This window comes from Eschscholzia californica, unplaced genomic scaffold (assembly GCF_041429995.1).
Source record: "Eschscholzia californica isolate CP2 unplaced genomic scaffold, dmEscCali1.0.p SCAF_1, whole genome shotgun sequence".
NCBI classification, from domain to species: domain Eukaryota; kingdom Viridiplantae; phylum Streptophyta; class Magnoliopsida; order Ranunculales; family Papaveraceae; genus Eschscholzia; species Eschscholzia californica.
The window spans coordinates 86,398,185-86,413,531 of NW_028238198.1; the positions used below are offsets into that span (position 1 = coordinate 86,398,185).

The following is a 15,347-nucleotide window of genomic DNA, read 5'->3' on the forward strand; positions in this document are numbered from 1 at the left end:
GTGAGTTAGACTTGTGGGGATGCTTTTCTATACATTTGATATGGTAGAAAAAACTGCTTACCAAGCTAAGCATCTTGGTACTTGGTGTTTACCAACATAAAACTCAACTCAATCAAATAGATAAAAATTAAGTGAACTCTAGCTATCTTGCAAAGACCTAATAGCATAAGACGATGGAATCATACTAAAGCACAAAACGAATTCATACCACGGATGAAGACATACACGACAAAATTAAGTTGTGCAGAAAACAAAGATGACATTTAATAGCAATGGCAAGATAAACAGAGTTGGCGTTGGAACCCGAGTTTGACATTTTATTAAAAATATTGAGACCAAAAACATAGTCCGATAAAGCAGAATACAAGTAGAGTTGGTGGGCTACATAATCATGAACTAGCTACTATAGATTCATCCACAGGGTACCAGTATCTGTTGAAAAAATACAAGGAATCAGCAGCTGTAGATACTCCATCTTAATTTCGATGCCAACTATAATATGCATGTGTCCGATACTTGATGTCGAAAATTGCATGACTAACACTAGCTTCACGATTAGCTGAGTACTTCGGTTGTGGTTCTGTCATGCTGAAAAATCAAATAAAATGTTCATTCAATCAAATGTAAGAAGTATTCATCTCGCCTCAGTGAATTAGAATATTTCTTACCATATGCCGAGTATGAAGATAGGACAATGATGTATGCAGAAGCTCGCTTAATGGAGTACCATAATGCGGTGCTATCAGATGCTTTATACAGAACATGGTAACGTCTCTCAAAAGGCTTCAAGGGCACAGTTTCCCCCTGCAACAAAACCACCACATTTCAACAAAATAAAATCCTTCATATTGCGAAATACAGATAAGAATTGATAAATGCAATTCATCTGGTAAGAGTGTTAATAAGGTTTGGAGTTTACATGTTTAGGAACGAAATCAATCTCGTGGTTTCCAGCAGTCCAAATCCAAGGCTGGTAAGCAACACTTAAGGGATAGTTATCTGCATATGAGAGGTCGCCTACAAACAAGATAGCTTGTCCTTTGCCATGGGTTGATTCGTAATGACTAAGTGTTTTATTCGAATCGTAACTTTGACCAAGATCTCCTGCAAAGATTTAATGAAAGCACGAATTCTTGAAAAATACGCCAAAAGATCAACCGAAATGGAACTAGACTATTTGTGGTGTGTGCGTTCAGTGGTCATGAGAGTTTTGCTTGTCCATGTGGGACTATTCTCAAACCATACTCTTGGTAAAAACAACCAAATAGTTCGCGAATGACTCGAGTAAAAAAGCTGAAGTTCATTCTATATGCATCCATAGGTTTAATTGAATCGACAATTATAGCGGTCAAGTGAACCAGAAAAGTTCAATGTGGCAAACAGAAAACTAAAAAGAATAGATTGAGAAGTACCTATGAGCCCAAAAGTACAAGGAACATCAGGACCAGCTTTTGGAGGTGTCCTAAACCAAAACTTCCGTCGATTATGCCGAATCCCAACCTCATAATAATACTTTGTTTCATACTGCACATATAAAGAATTTATCAAGTTCTTGTTCTGAACAAATTATAAGTACAGACTAAATTCAATTTCAAATCGAAACGGTGCAAAAACCAGGCAATTTGTGAACTTAGATCAACACAAATAAACATAAACTAAGAAAGGGTTGATGATGCAGGGGCACCCGGCGTGGAGGCTTTTTCCATGACCAAACCGGGCCATGGGCCATCCGGCCATGAAGAGTAGTTTTAGGAAGTCCCAATTTTAGTATGATTATTAGAGAATTTAGGTTTAGGAAATTATGATATTTTAGTATTTCCAATAATTGGAAAGGTCCAGATTTGAGTCGAGTTATTTAGGAAGTTGCAGTCTTTTAATTATTTAGGAAAGTCTAATTCAAGTTTATCTAGGAAAGTCCAAAATCCTATAAAAGGATGTCTAGTTTGTCCATTATTCTCAGATTGAGAGAAAAATCCCTTTGAAGTTTTAATAAAGTTGAGTATTTAGAGTTATTTAATCTTTATTTTAGTATTCTTATTTAGTTTATTCATCTCCTTTAATTCCGCTGCGTTTCTACATCAAGTGGTATCAGAGCCATCAAAATTCTGGAATTTTTTTTTTAGTATTTTCGTGAAGGTTAATTCTTATATCAATGGATTCTTCGTTCTATAGTGATGAAAGTTTTTTTGAAGAAAGATCAAATTACGAGGAAGATGATTTATCTTACCAAAATATTTATTTCAATGATTTACAAGAAGATAACTTCTCCTACTATGAGGCAGAAAATTTCTATGAGTCGAATATGAATGATTTTGGATACGAATGGGACGATTCAAAACATAACTATGAAGACAAAATACCTATTGAAGAAAATCATCAAAAGAAGAATTCGACATGTTCGTATGATTGGGAACCCGGAGACGGACCAAGTAAGTCATATTTTTTTCCTTCTCCTCCACCTTCCTATTATTCTATAGAACAACCAAATCATAACCATTCTTTTAGAAATCCCTTGCCGCCACCATATTCACCACCACCACTGTATTCTCCTCCCATCCTAAAACCAAGTCACAACATTGCCTCTTTGCTAAACCCTAGCCCACTCCACCACACACATCCAAACCCTAGTTGTGTAGACTACAACCCGGTTTCTATAGGCACCCCTGGTTTCCCCACACATAATTTTTCAATCCCAACTACAGACACAACCCAATTCCACCAACCGGTTCAGGCTTCCATCCCAACCTTATGGTGTCCAACACCACCACCTCACCAAAACCCAACTTCCAATTTCAATTATTTAAGTCCCCCATTCCTCTCTTACCGCAACCTACCCTTTCATACTCTTATAACCATCCACAAGTTTATAATGAGGAACAACAACTCCAAGCACTTCCCCATCATCTTTATCCTCATACTCTACATGCACCCTACACAAGCCCAAACAACCCACCAATCCCTACTACTTTTCCATCACCCAATTTCATCCAACCTAACTTCTCCCAAATAGATCCATACCCATACACAAATCCAGACCTAATCCATACTACTTCCACCCAAACCAATGCTTTTAGGCCCTTCGAAAACCAAGGAAACTTTTTGCACCACCCTAGCTTTGTCGAACACCCTTCGTATATGGGTTATTCTTATTCGATTTCGGAAGCCCAAGTTGAAGGACACGATCAAAAGCAAAAACCAATGACGAATCTTGTTTCTACTGTCGACAAAATTAGTCAACTCAAACCTGAATATTATCCTCAAGTTGTGATGGAGTGGTACAATTATGGAGGAAAAAGAGAGAAGTGGAAAACATATATTGAGAGTGGTTGCACAAGGACAGTGACTTTGAAGGTAAAGAAGCGTCTTTTATCGGTTGATTGGAAGTTCTCGCATGTCATCAAACAGAAACGTAGGCGCGAGCTACGATATATATCGCTGAAAGGGAAGACTTATACATCTCTTGTAAGAGATTGCCAAGGATATTTAGAAGATGACGAACTCTTAGTAACCGGTGTGAAGTCAAAATTTCCAACAAACGGGAAGAAGTTCTCCTCAACCATTAATAGACAGTCACAAACGGGTTCTTTAGAGAAGAACAAATTCAAAGAAAATAAACCTCTTATTCAAGGAGATCGGGGCGACGAAGGTTATCAACTAGGGCCTCTGCGACCTCGCAAAAGTGAACGACAGATTACTATTGGGAGTTTCGTGCCTAAGAATCGACGAACCGTTCTATCCGGGATGTTAGACAGTAATATCGTGTCACCAAAGAAAAAAGTATACTTCACAAATAGTATTGAAAATTTTCCAATGATTACAGGGATCATATCTCGTGATGGTATCATGGGCATCTGTTGCCACAAGTATTTTGGTTTACACAAATTTGAAGTTTCTGCTGGTAATTTAGTACAGTGTGTTCACTGCCCATCTTTATTTCATCTTAGCTGCCTTGGTTTGATGAATGTGCAAGAAGAAGACTGGTTTTGTCCATCTTGTCAATGTGGGATATGTAAGAAGGGAGTTGTCACTAGAGACGTTAACAAGTTGACAAATACAACAGTTCTCTGTTGTGATCAATGCGAACAACAATATCATGTGGGGTGTATTAGGCAAGGAAGATTGGTGAAACTAGAGAACTGTCCGACCGGAAAAGGGTTTTACAGTATCACTTGTGAGAAGTTCTTTGCAGGGCTTCATAAAGTTTTCGGAAAATCATTGCATGTGGCGTCTCTGTTATTTTTCGTCAAACTACAAGATGACGGGAGATGTCGAAATTTGTTGGATGTTTATTTACTACTTTTGCATGGGAGTGAATCTTCACATCATAGGTTTCAGATTATCGTTGGTGATTTGGCCCATCGTTGTCTTCTTCAGTTTTTCCGCAACTTTCGTGAGAAGTGGGAATTAAGAATCGCCATGGAGGATTTCAGCGTCAACGGGTGCAACATTTTTTTCCTATTATCTTCAAAACAGTTCGGGACGAACCTCTTGGGAGAAGGGGATGCTGATGCAGGGGCACCCGGCGTGGAGGCTTTTTCCATGACCAAACCGGGCCATGGGCCATCCGGCCATGAAGAGTAGTTTTAGGAAGTCCCAATTTTAGTATGATTATTAGAGAATTTAGGTTTAGGAAATTATGATATTTTAGTATTTCCAATAATTGGAAAGGTCTTCCAATAATTGGAAAGGTCCAGATTTGAGTCTAGTTATTTAGGAAGTTGCAGTCTTTTAATTATTTAGGAAAGTCTAATTCAAGTCTATCTAGGAAAGTCCAAAATCCTATAAAAGGATGTCTAGTTTGTCCATTATTCTCAGATTGAGAGAAAAATCCCTTAGAAGTTTGAATAAAGTTGAGTATTTAGAGTTATTTAATCTTTATTTTAGTATTCTTATTTAGTTTATTCATCTCCTTTAATTCCGCTGCGTTTCTACATCAGTTGAGGATGGACATACCTCCAATTTCTTGATTGTACGATGATGAATATACCCAGATGTATAGTTGATGAAATTGTAGGTACCAACTTTGCCATTGGCTTGAAGTTTCTTGTTGCTGTGCTCACTCCAATAAAGAACTTTGCTTGAGCCAGGTTCATCTGGAGTAACCCATAATACAATCACTGCTCTTCCCTCATGATCCCCTTGAGTTATATGAACCTTTTAGACCACCCAAAAAATGAAAACAATCAATCTATATGTAGAACTACCCATTAATCAAAACAACATCAAAAACTTCAAATTGAATCAAAACAATATTAATGAAAGCGATTTCAACCAAATAATCCCAAGAAAGGGTAAGCTGGCATGATCCCAAAACAGTCATACAAGATATATAATGAAACTTGATTAATTGATTGATACTAAGATATAAAAAAAAAGGTACTTTCAGATGTTTAAGTGGAAGAAGAGAGAGAGACCTGGGCATTATAACCAGGAAGAATAGCAAAGACATCCTGATGGAGAGGCATATCAATATTTTTCTCAACTTTTCTGACAAAACTAATAGTAAATCTTCCATAACAGAACAAAACCCCCATTTCCTTTCTCCTATTACACACCCTGAGAGAGATAGAGTGCAGACAAGAAGAAGACATTCAAACCCTAGAAAATAGTTACTGAATTGATGCAAATTCCTTATCTTTGATTGCACCTGCTCTTTCCATCTTAATTTGTTTATTGATCTTCTTGGCTTCAAAGACAGGTTTCTTGCTATCTTCAATTACTGTTTTAGAAGTTTTATTGATCTTTTTAATAGTTTTCTTGAGATTCTTCCTCTCTAAAGATTCGATAAACTCAAAAGCAACATCATTAATATCCATATCACAGTTTTTCTTCATTTCTTGACAGATTTTTTCCACATTAGTGTTACTCCAACGTTGAATTCTAACCTATTTTGCCAAGAACTCTTTTCTTTCTCTCTCTCTCTCTCTCTCTCTCTCTACTTCCTTCTTTCTCTCTCTCTCTCTCTCTCTACCACTTTCTTTCGTTCTCTGTTTTTTTTGGCTTATTGGAGACAACACAACCCTCTTCTTATAATGGTGCTGGGTGAAGTTCTAACTGAATAAACCTGAAAAAACAGTACAAGTCTGGACGTGCTATCGGACGGTGGAGATTAGTCCCCTCTCCACATTTGGTATGGAGAAGATTTTTTCATCTTTACGTGATTAATTGACTATTTTTGAGTCGTGCAAGTCAACATGTTTGATTTAATTGAGTATGATTTAATAAAGAGACAATCCTTGAAAGCCTTAGATATCAAAAAAATGGAGTAATTAATTTGAGAGCTATTACCCGACACAATAGGTCAATAGCTAAAATTACAAAATCTAGTTATCATTTGTTTTCATTTTCATTTTCTTCTTTTTATTCGTCTTTGTTAAATCATACTCAATTAACGATTATATAAAGACACGATAATTTAACGTGGTTCGGTCGAATACTCAAGACCTACATCCACGGAGAAATAATTCTTTATTAATAATTCACCACATACAATTGTATGTGGGAGTTGATCGGTTACATTGGTCAGACATAACTCGATGAGTTTGATTCCTAAAACCCTCTCCTATTTATAGATGACTTAGGGTTTAGGGTTTCTTAGTTTCTGATTACTAAACTAGGAAATAATACAAAATCTATCTAATATTACCATTAGATAGTTACAAGAGATATTCTGAATATAAGAAACTAAATCTTCACATATCTTCAATATATCTTCAAATATCTTCAATATTCTGAATTCTTCTTGATCGTCGGATCTCGTCTTCTCGATCCGTCACGTACATACACGTATATTATTTCTGCAACTTATCTTGACCGCCGGATCTCCTATTTTCGATCCTCCTTATGTAACGTATCCTATTACCCCCCCCCCCCCCCCCCCCCCCCCCCCGCAAGTTGGAGCACGTAAATTTTGAAGTGTCCGACTTGGAGAGAGAAAAAGGAAATACTTCTTGGTTCGTCGTATTTGTCTTCTTGCAACTCTTGGATTGTGGATGCGTTGGAAGATGATTGAACAATGATTAAGTCACAACCAAAAGGTTGGTAGTTGCGGTCAAAAAATTGAACGATAATCAATGACAACGAAACTACATGTATTTTTCTCATGTATGTAAAGTTGGTCATTGTATGAAGAAAATGTAAACAACTAAAAGGATGTGATGATCAATATCTTGTCGTATAAAAACGTCAAGTATGAACTTTAGGAGTGACAACAAAATAATGTTGTTTTGTTTAAAATCGACAAGAAATCATTGTCGTAATTGCCAAAAAATATTGGAGAAGAAACAACCAAAAAGATGGTCGACATTAAATTCATTGCCAAAAATATGCAAGATCGATATAATTCCGAAAAAATAGAGATATTCTATTCATTGAAGAGATATTCTATTCGGTGGAGAAATATTCCAAAATGTTATTTGGTAGGAAAGACAAGTCATCATATATTAAGTGTGAGTTGGAAAATGTCACGGGAGAATCCGGAAATAAAGATCAAAATAGATATATTCTATTTGTGGTGGGAAAATCCAAAATATAATTGGAAGAAATAAAATAATCATAAGAAAAATATGATTATGAAAATTTCGCGGGTTGATTTCCGGAATTAAATTCCAAAATAGGAATTCTTTCTCCGTTGAAGAGAAAGTCCAATATTTTTTGGTAGAGAAATAAAATCGTCATAAACAAAGTATGACTTTGGAAATGTCACGGGTTTATCCGGAAAGAAAAGTCAAAATAGATTAAATTAGTCTATTTTAGTGTCACAAATAGAAGAGAAAGTGACAGAAAAAGTTGTGTCACAACTAGAAAAAGTTGGATATAGGTGACATTAGAAGTCTGTCACAAAATAAATTTCCGACAGATGAACTATGTCGAATAAATTTCACACAAAACTGTGGCAAAAAACAGTGTATAGTTGCGACAGATTTGTGAAATAAGTATTTTGTCGCAAAAAAACTGTAACATTAGTGACAGTAGCAAATAATGTCACTTTCCTTTAGATGGAAAACAGTGACATTTACAAACTGTCACTGATCTGATAAAGTCGCCGTCACAAAATAATGTGGGGAAAAGAAACTGTCGCAAATATTGAATTTGGGGGAAATTTATGAACTTCTAAATTAGGGTTTACCCAAATTGGGAAATTTCTCAAAATTGGGATTCCCAAATCAGAAGGTAATTGAAAAATTAAACAAGTAAATCATATGGGATCTGTATGAGACTTCAAATTGATGATTTATATAATCATAAAAAACACGACCTAGAATCGTCGGTGATGAATCGGTTGTTAAAGAAAGAAAGCTCCAAAAGAAATAAGTTTCGGATTTTGAAATCAATCATAGATGATCGGGAATGGAAATCAATCACAGATGAAAAGTCGGCATGTACCCAGTGATAGTGTTGTAGGATATCTCAAATTCGACCAAGAAAACTCTGTCCGTGAAGAAGCTAGAGAGAGAAAGTTTGGTCTGCAATGGAAGAACCGAGAAGAAGAAGTCGTTTCTTCACCAAATCGCACGTAAAGTTGTTGGTGGGACGCCATCGATTGGGAATGGAAAACTCGCCGAGAAGTAAGTTGAAAAGCAGCCGTGGATGAGCAGCGGGCAGAAACCCTAGGGTTTTACGTGAGGAAGAAGAAGGCAGCCAAGTATGAAGGTCTCACGAGTCAAAGCTCGCTGACTAAGTCAGCGTCAACATTTGTAAAAGCACGGGTCAACATGGGTGGACTTAGTCAGCGTGTCAAAAGGGTTGTTTGGTCGCGGGTTAAATAAAAACCGGGTTTTCTTTGTTCCGGAACGGGAAAAATCGGTGCCGGTGGGTTGAAATCGAACCAGATCTGAGAGTTTGGTTCCCGAATTTGTGTTTTCAATTTCAGACCTAATTTAGTTGAAAAAAAAATTGAAAAAAATTAGAAAAAATTGGAAATAAATGTAAAACATACCTTTTTTGCGGAACCAACCATGAAGGTTTCAACCTTTTCTTTTGTTGTCGTTATAACAATTTTTCTTTTCTTTGTAGTCCCGTATTAGAAGTGTGATGGAATGAGAAATAATCACAAGATTAACTTGGGAAAAGAAATCGACTTAATAACTTATCGATTATTTAATCACAATGATATAAAAAAATCATTGGGCTATGATATTCACAATGATATAAAAAGTCATTGGATTATGATATTCTCAAAAGTAACTTGGGAATTAAAAAAATCGTCAAACTAATTGATCGATTAATTAAGTCACAACGAATAAAAAAAACGTCGGAAATTTTGCGGAAGCTTAAATCAAAGTTGATTAACCTCGAAAAAATTTCGATGAAACAGGATTGAAATATAATATAATCACAACTAAAATAAAAGTTAGAAGTTACGGAAGCATAAATCAGGATCAATTAACCTGCTCATGATACCATGTTAAATTCACGATTATATAAATAATCGGAGATGTGAATTTAAAGTAAAAGACACGATAATTTAACGTGGTTCGGTCGAATACTCAAGACCTACATCCACGGAGAACAACTTCTTTATTATAATTCACCACATACAATTGTATGTGGGTTTGATCGGTTACATTGGTCAGACATAACTCGATGAGTTTGATTCCTAGAACCCTCTCCTATTTATAGATGACTTAGGGTTTAGGGTTTCCTAGTTTCTGATTACTAAACTAGGAAATAATACAAAATCTATCTAATATTACCATTAGATAGTTACAAGAGATATTCTGAATATAAGAAACTAAATCTTCACATATCTTCAATATATCTTCAATATTCTGAATTCTTCTTGATCGTCGGATCTCGTCTTCTCGATCCGTCACGTACATACACGTATATTATTTCTGCAACTTATCTTGACCGCCGGATCTCCTATTTTCGATTCTCCTTATGTAACGTATCCTATTAGGTATTATTCTTGTTCTTTCTCCAGGGAAGCGTTTGCTTGCCAAAGGAAAAATCAGTAAGAAAATTTTAGTTCTTCTTCGACGTTTCTCTCTTATCATTCATACTGCTAATTTTAATCTCGTTTTCATGCATAGCTAACTATCTCTAATCTAGGGTTAGATGAAACCTTTCATGTTTAGTATATAGTTTTTTATTTTCATCTTAACGATCTTAATATGCTCTTATCATAATCGTAGTGATTTATCTTTCATTGTTTATGCTTCTAACTTGATCCATCATTATTAGATTAGGTTCTTTTATGATTGATACTTGATAAAGTTGATAGACAATAGTTAGAACTCCTTGATGTGATAGATAAGTTCGATCTTATTATGATATAGTTTTCATGGTTATGCATCCGATTTGATCCACCATCATTAGATGAGATTCTTTTATGGTCGATGCTTATTAGTTGTAAGTCATTAGTTAACGTATCATCATTCGAGAAATCTAAATTTTAGTGTCATTGATGATTAGGATTTTATTTTCACCATGATAAGGTGGATTCGAAACCTAGGCCTACTCCCTCATTTGAGTTCATCTCCATTACGTATTTTGTTATTATCAGCAAACCAATTTCAAAAACAAAACCGTGCTAGTTCTAAGATTTAGAATATGTTGACTTAGTCTCTGCGGATCGACCCCGGTCTTACCAGGTTTACTACTTGACCCCCGTATACTTGCTGGTGTAGACCTTTTAGGGTAACCTTCTAGGCCCATCATTATCCAAGAGTGTTTCTACATATCTTGAAGAATTGGTTAATCCCCTATTTCTTTAGAGAAGAATTGTATAACCCATTATTTAATCATAGTGGAAGATTTCTGGACTAGGCCCCATGGTGTTTTTTACCTTCTATCTTGGAGGGATTTTTTGCCACGTTAAATTATCTTGGTGTCTCTGCTTTTACATTCACATCGTTTATCTTCACATTCCTGAACAAGTTAATTAGGTTATTTTTCCTAAAAGACGATACACTAATTACTCGCAGCAGCCCAAGCCATGAGTCGTAAACTATCAGAGTTTCGGATTCCAGTTTTGGTGTGATGGAAAAAAAAAACCAACCAAGTTGGAAACTCCAAAGAGTACCTTAACCTTGAGGTTAATGGCGGTGTGGATTTAACTTTATCACCAAGATGAAGAATCTCAAATGCCTTATTAATGCTCCCGATCTCAAATGCCTTATTAACTTTATCACCAAGATGAACATCATCATAAATATTTATTACTATACATACTTGAATTACATAAAAGGAAGCATGTTAATTTATATAAAAAAAAAGAACGAAAGACATCTTGTCTTCTGAAAGAGAGCTCTCATAATTTACATTGTTTAAAAAAATTTGGAGATAAAAGAACGGACAACGGAGAAGGTAGAGGGAGAGAAAGAAGATTGATTTTAGACAAATATGGTCACAAATTTACACAAATAGAACACAAATTTACACAAATAGAACATCAGGGAGAAAGATTCCTTAAGATAATACAAAAAATACGTAGTTCTAAGGATGAAGGCCCACTAAAAAGAGGTCAAGTCCAAACTTAACAAAAAAAAAACTGATCACAATAATGGACAAAAAAAAAATAGAAGGCAAAATAGGTAGCTAAGAGAAAGTGGTACAAAAATGAATCAATTGAAAAGATCAGAAAACACGCGAGGGGAATTTGAACACGGGAAGTTTTAGGCGTGAAACCCACCATCAGACCAACCTGCTCTTTGCCATTAAGCGTTAAGAATAGTTTTTTACCCTATTTATAAGGTAGACCAGGAATCTTTTAAACTAACATATTAAAATGTTATTTTTATTTGGAGTATGTGGGCTGTGGGTGTGCACGTGACCCCACAGGCCCCTACGCGGGTCTGCCCGTGGCGTAAGACGACGAAATCATACTAGAGCACAAAACAAATTCATACCACGGATGAAGACATACACGACAAAATCAAGTTGTGCAGAAAACAAAGACATTTAATCGCAACGGCAAGATAAACAGAGCTGATGTTGGAACCCGAGTTCGACATTTTATTAAAAATACAGATATGAAAAACATAGTCCGATAAATCAGAATACAAGTAGAGTTGGAGGGCTACGTAATCATGAACTAGCTACTATAGATTCATCCACAGGGTGCCAGTATCTGTTGAAAAAATACAAGGAATCAGCAGCTGTCGATACTCCATCTTGATTTCGATGCCAACTATAATATGCATGTGTCCGATTCTTGATGTCGAAAATTGCATGACCAAAACTAGCTTCACGATAAGCTGAGTACTTCGGTTGTGGTTCTGTCATGCTGGAAAATCAAATAAAATGTTCATCCAATCAAATGTAAGAAGTATTCATGTTTGTTAGAGACATATTTCAGAAAAAAAGGTCTTACTTGGTTGCTAATCCTTCAAGGTTTCCTCCATCACCAATGGTGATGTATACAGGAGCAGATTGATCCTTCACTGGACTACAAACACCATTTACTATGTTATATGCGATGTTTGAAACACGTTCCTGAAAAATGAGAAAAGATAAAATGATTAAATTCGTAGTCCACTTTAAAGCAAATGTAACAACGATTACGATTGTTATTTAGTTTCAATCACAAGACTCCGATCAAACAGACGAGATAGCATGATTGGGATCGTAGGGCAGTTTTGAGATTTCGTTAACATTGTACTTAAGTGTGCACTTACAGATCTTTCATAGGCATGAACATGACCGGCGAATACAACATCAACCTTGTATTTAACAAACCATGGTTCGTACATTACTCGCATAGTTTCACCTTCCATATAATGATAGTTGTAGCTGTTATACCATGGCGAATGCATTAGAACAATCAACCATGGTGTTTCACTCCTATTCACTTTCGGAAACTCCTCCTCGAGCCATTTGAATTGAGGCGTATATTTTCCTACACATGAGCAAAACCAGGTCGAATCATGTTATATATGTATACACACATATCGCCTCGGTGAATTAGAATATTTCTTACCATATGCCGAGTATGAAGATAGGACAATGATGTATGCAGAAGCTCGCTTAATGGAGTACCATAATGGAGCGGTGCTACCAGATGCTTTATACGGAACATGGTAACGTCTCTTAAAAGGCTTAAAGGGTACGGTTTCGCCCTGCACCAAAACCACCATATCTTGTCAAATGCAATTCATTCTGTAAGAATGTTAATAAGGTTTAGTGTTTACATGTTCAGGAACGAAATCAATCTCGTGGTTTCCAGCAGTCCAAATCCAAGGTTGGTAAGCAACACTTCTCTCGACAAACCTTCCCCATGTATCCCATCTCATATTATCATGTAAGGGATAGTTATCTGCATATGAGAGGTCGCCTACAAACAAGACCGCTTGTCCTTTGGCATGGTTTGATTCGTAATGGCTAAGTGTTTTATTCGAATCGTAACTTTGACCAAGATCTCCTGCACAAATTTAACAAAAGCTCAAATTCGTGACAAACACGTCAAAAATAAGTCGAAATGGAACTAGACTATTTGTGGTGTGTGTGGCTTCTTTGGTAATGAGACTTTTGCTTGTCCATGTGGGACTATTCTCACCAATATTAAACCCATATTCTTCTTAAAAACAACCAAATAGTTCGCAAATGACTCGAGTAAACAAGCTGAACTTCATTCTATATGCATCCATAAGCGTAACGATTAGCGGTCAAGTAAACCAGAAAAGTTCAGTGTGACAAACAGAAAAGTAAAATGAATAGATTGAGAAGTACCTATGAGCCCAAAAGTATAAGGAACATCAGGACCAACTTTAGGAGGTGTCCTAAACCAAAACTTCCGTCGACTATGCTGAATCCCAACCTCATAGTAATACTTTGTGTCATACTGCAGATATAAAGAATTTATCAAGTTCTTGCTCTGAACAAATTAAAGACTAAGTTCAATATCAAATCGAAACCGTGCAAAAACAAGGCAATTTGTGACTTAGATCGACACATAAAAACCTAAACTACGAAAGGGTTGAGGATGGACAAACCTCCAATTTATTGATGGTACAATGATGAATATAACCAGATGTATAGTTGATGAAGTTGTAGGTACCAACTTTGCCCTTCGCTTGAAGTTTCTTGTTGCTGTGCTCAGTCCAATAAAGAACTTTACTTGAGCCAGGTTCATCTGGAGTAACCCAAGATACAATCACTGCTCTTCCATCATGATCCCCTTGAGTTATATGAACCTTTTAGACCACCCCAAAATGAAAACAATCAATCCATCAATCTATATGTAGAACTACCCATTGATCAAAACAACATCAATGAAAATGATTTTCAACCAAATGATCTAATAAGATATGTAGAACCGACGATCAAAATGAGTCCAAGATACTAGAAGATATGGAAGATATAGTTTCATATCTTCCAATATCTTGGACTCATCTCGATCATCGGATCTCTTCATCTCGATCTGTCTCATATCTCAATATGATCCTAATAAAGGGTAAGCTATCCAAAACACTCATACATATTAATACTAAGAGAGAAGGAGAGAGACCTGTTGAGGGGCATTATAACCAGGAGGAACAGCAAAGACATCACTATGGAGTGGCATATCAATTGTTTTCTCAACATTTCTGACAAAACTACTAGTAATTCCTCCATAACAAATACCTACTATATTCAAGATCAAGAACAAACTAAAAGAAATCCAAGAAACCCTCATTTTCTTTCTCCTGTTTTTATCCTTTCACACACCCCTAGATTTCAATTTCAGCCTACCCACTTCCCTTTTTTCTCCCCCTATTCCTCTAGGGAAAAGAATGGAAGTAATGGTGAAGCCAGTTAACATTACCTTGTGGAATTTATAAGAGAACAAGTTGAAAAAAAAACACTAGGAATATCCAAAGAATCAATACCCATAAAAGTATAATTATTGCTGATTATTAGGGATTACGTCGGTGATACCAAATTCAAAGCTTTTAAAAATGGGAAATGGGTACCAATTTTTCTAAGTTTGAATGGTATGGGAAGTCCTTGATGGAGTCTCCATAGGAAGAACATTGACTTTTGCAGTGAAGACTAGAAAACTTATCCTATACAAGGGTAGAAATGTCTTTTTATTTCCTTTCACTGGTTTTAACTCAATATTATTATCAATGCAGACTAGTCTTCGGGGCTAGTAATGACACTGTCTACTTCGATATCTCAGTACGATTTTAGCTTAAAGCGAAAGAATTATTCAACTTTGTGTTAAACATTAAAGTTTAATCAAGGACAATTTTGCAAATTAACTTCTTCTTTTTATTTGGGATAATAATGTGGACTCTCATAGTCTAATATCCAACGTTTTCAGTATTCATAGGCTGCAAGAATTATTTTATATTTTTTTTAGTACTGTGGTTTTGTGGTTTGAAGTTACATATAACTTTAATTTATTAGATAAGACAAAAGTT

The 15,347-nt window shown here is 35.9% G+C and overlaps 2 protein-coding genes across 3 annotated transcripts; both read right to left on the reverse strand.

Annotated features, from left to right (window-relative positions):
* Positions 1 to 290: 290 nt before the first annotated feature.
* Positions 291 to 5,998, reverse strand: LOC147570581 (purple acid phosphatase 2-like). Its single transcript, XM_086657136.1, has 6 exons — positions 5,415 to 5,998; positions 4,954 to 5,154; positions 1,413 to 1,524; positions 920 to 1,104; positions 669 to 804; positions 291 to 588 (listed from the first exon to the last, which is right to left on the reverse strand). The coding sequence occupies exons 1-6, from the start codon at positions 5,589 to 5,591 to the stop codon at positions 584 to 586; spliced, it is 816 nt and encodes a 271-aa protein (XP_086513262.1). The 5' UTR covers positions 5,592 to 5,998; the 3' UTR covers positions 291 to 583.
* LOC147570580 (purple acid phosphatase 2-like) lies at positions 291 to 15,066 on the reverse strand. Of its 2 annotated transcripts, none has more exons than XM_086657135.1 (8): positions 14,450 to 14,910; positions 13,935 to 14,135; positions 13,672 to 13,783; positions 13,134 to 13,363; positions 12,923 to 13,061; positions 12,621 to 12,841; positions 12,317 to 12,438; positions 291 to 588 (listed from the first exon to the last, which is right to left on the reverse strand). In XM_086657135.1, exons 1-8 carry the CDS (start codon positions 14,615 to 14,617, stop codon positions 477 to 479), a joined length of 1,305 nt encoding a protein of 434 aa, XP_086513261.1. In that variant the 5' UTR covers positions 14,618 to 14,910; the 3' UTR covers positions 291 to 476. The 2 variants fall into 2 exon arrangements, with proteins under 2 accessions (XP_086513261.1, XP_086513260.1); XM_086657134.1 differs by lacking the exon at positions 291 to 588 and adding an exon at positions 11,936 to 12,229 and having other exon boundaries at positions 14,450 to 15,066.
* Between the last annotated feature and the right edge of the window lie 281 nt (positions 15,067 to 15,347).

Bases quoted from the DNA above. Each gene is read 5' to 3' on its own strand.
- LOC147570581 (XM_086657136.1), bottom strand. From the start codon at position 5,591: ATGTCTTCTTCTTGTCTGCACTCTATCTCTCTCAGGGTGTGTAATAGG. The intron at 5,155-5,414 runs GTCTCTCTCTCT...GTGGTCTAAAAG, and splicing joins TTCCTGGTTATAATGCCCAG to GTTCATATAACTCAAGGGGA. The intron at 1,525-4,953 runs GTATGTCCATCC...TTATATGTGCAG, and splicing joins GTACAATCAAGAAATTGGAG to TATGAAACAAAGTATTATTA.
- LOC147570580 (XM_086657134.1), bottom strand. From the start codon at position 14,617: ATGAGGGTTTCTTGGATTTCTTTTAGTTTGTTCTTGATCTTGAATATA. The intron at 13,784-13,934 runs GTTTGTCCATCC...TTATATCTGCAG, and splicing joins GTACCATCAATAAATTGGAG to TATGACACAAAGTATTACTA. The intron at 12,230-12,316 runs GTAAGACCTTTT...TTGATTTTCCAG, and splicing joins CTTGAAGGATTAGCAACCAA to CATGACAGAACCACAACCGA.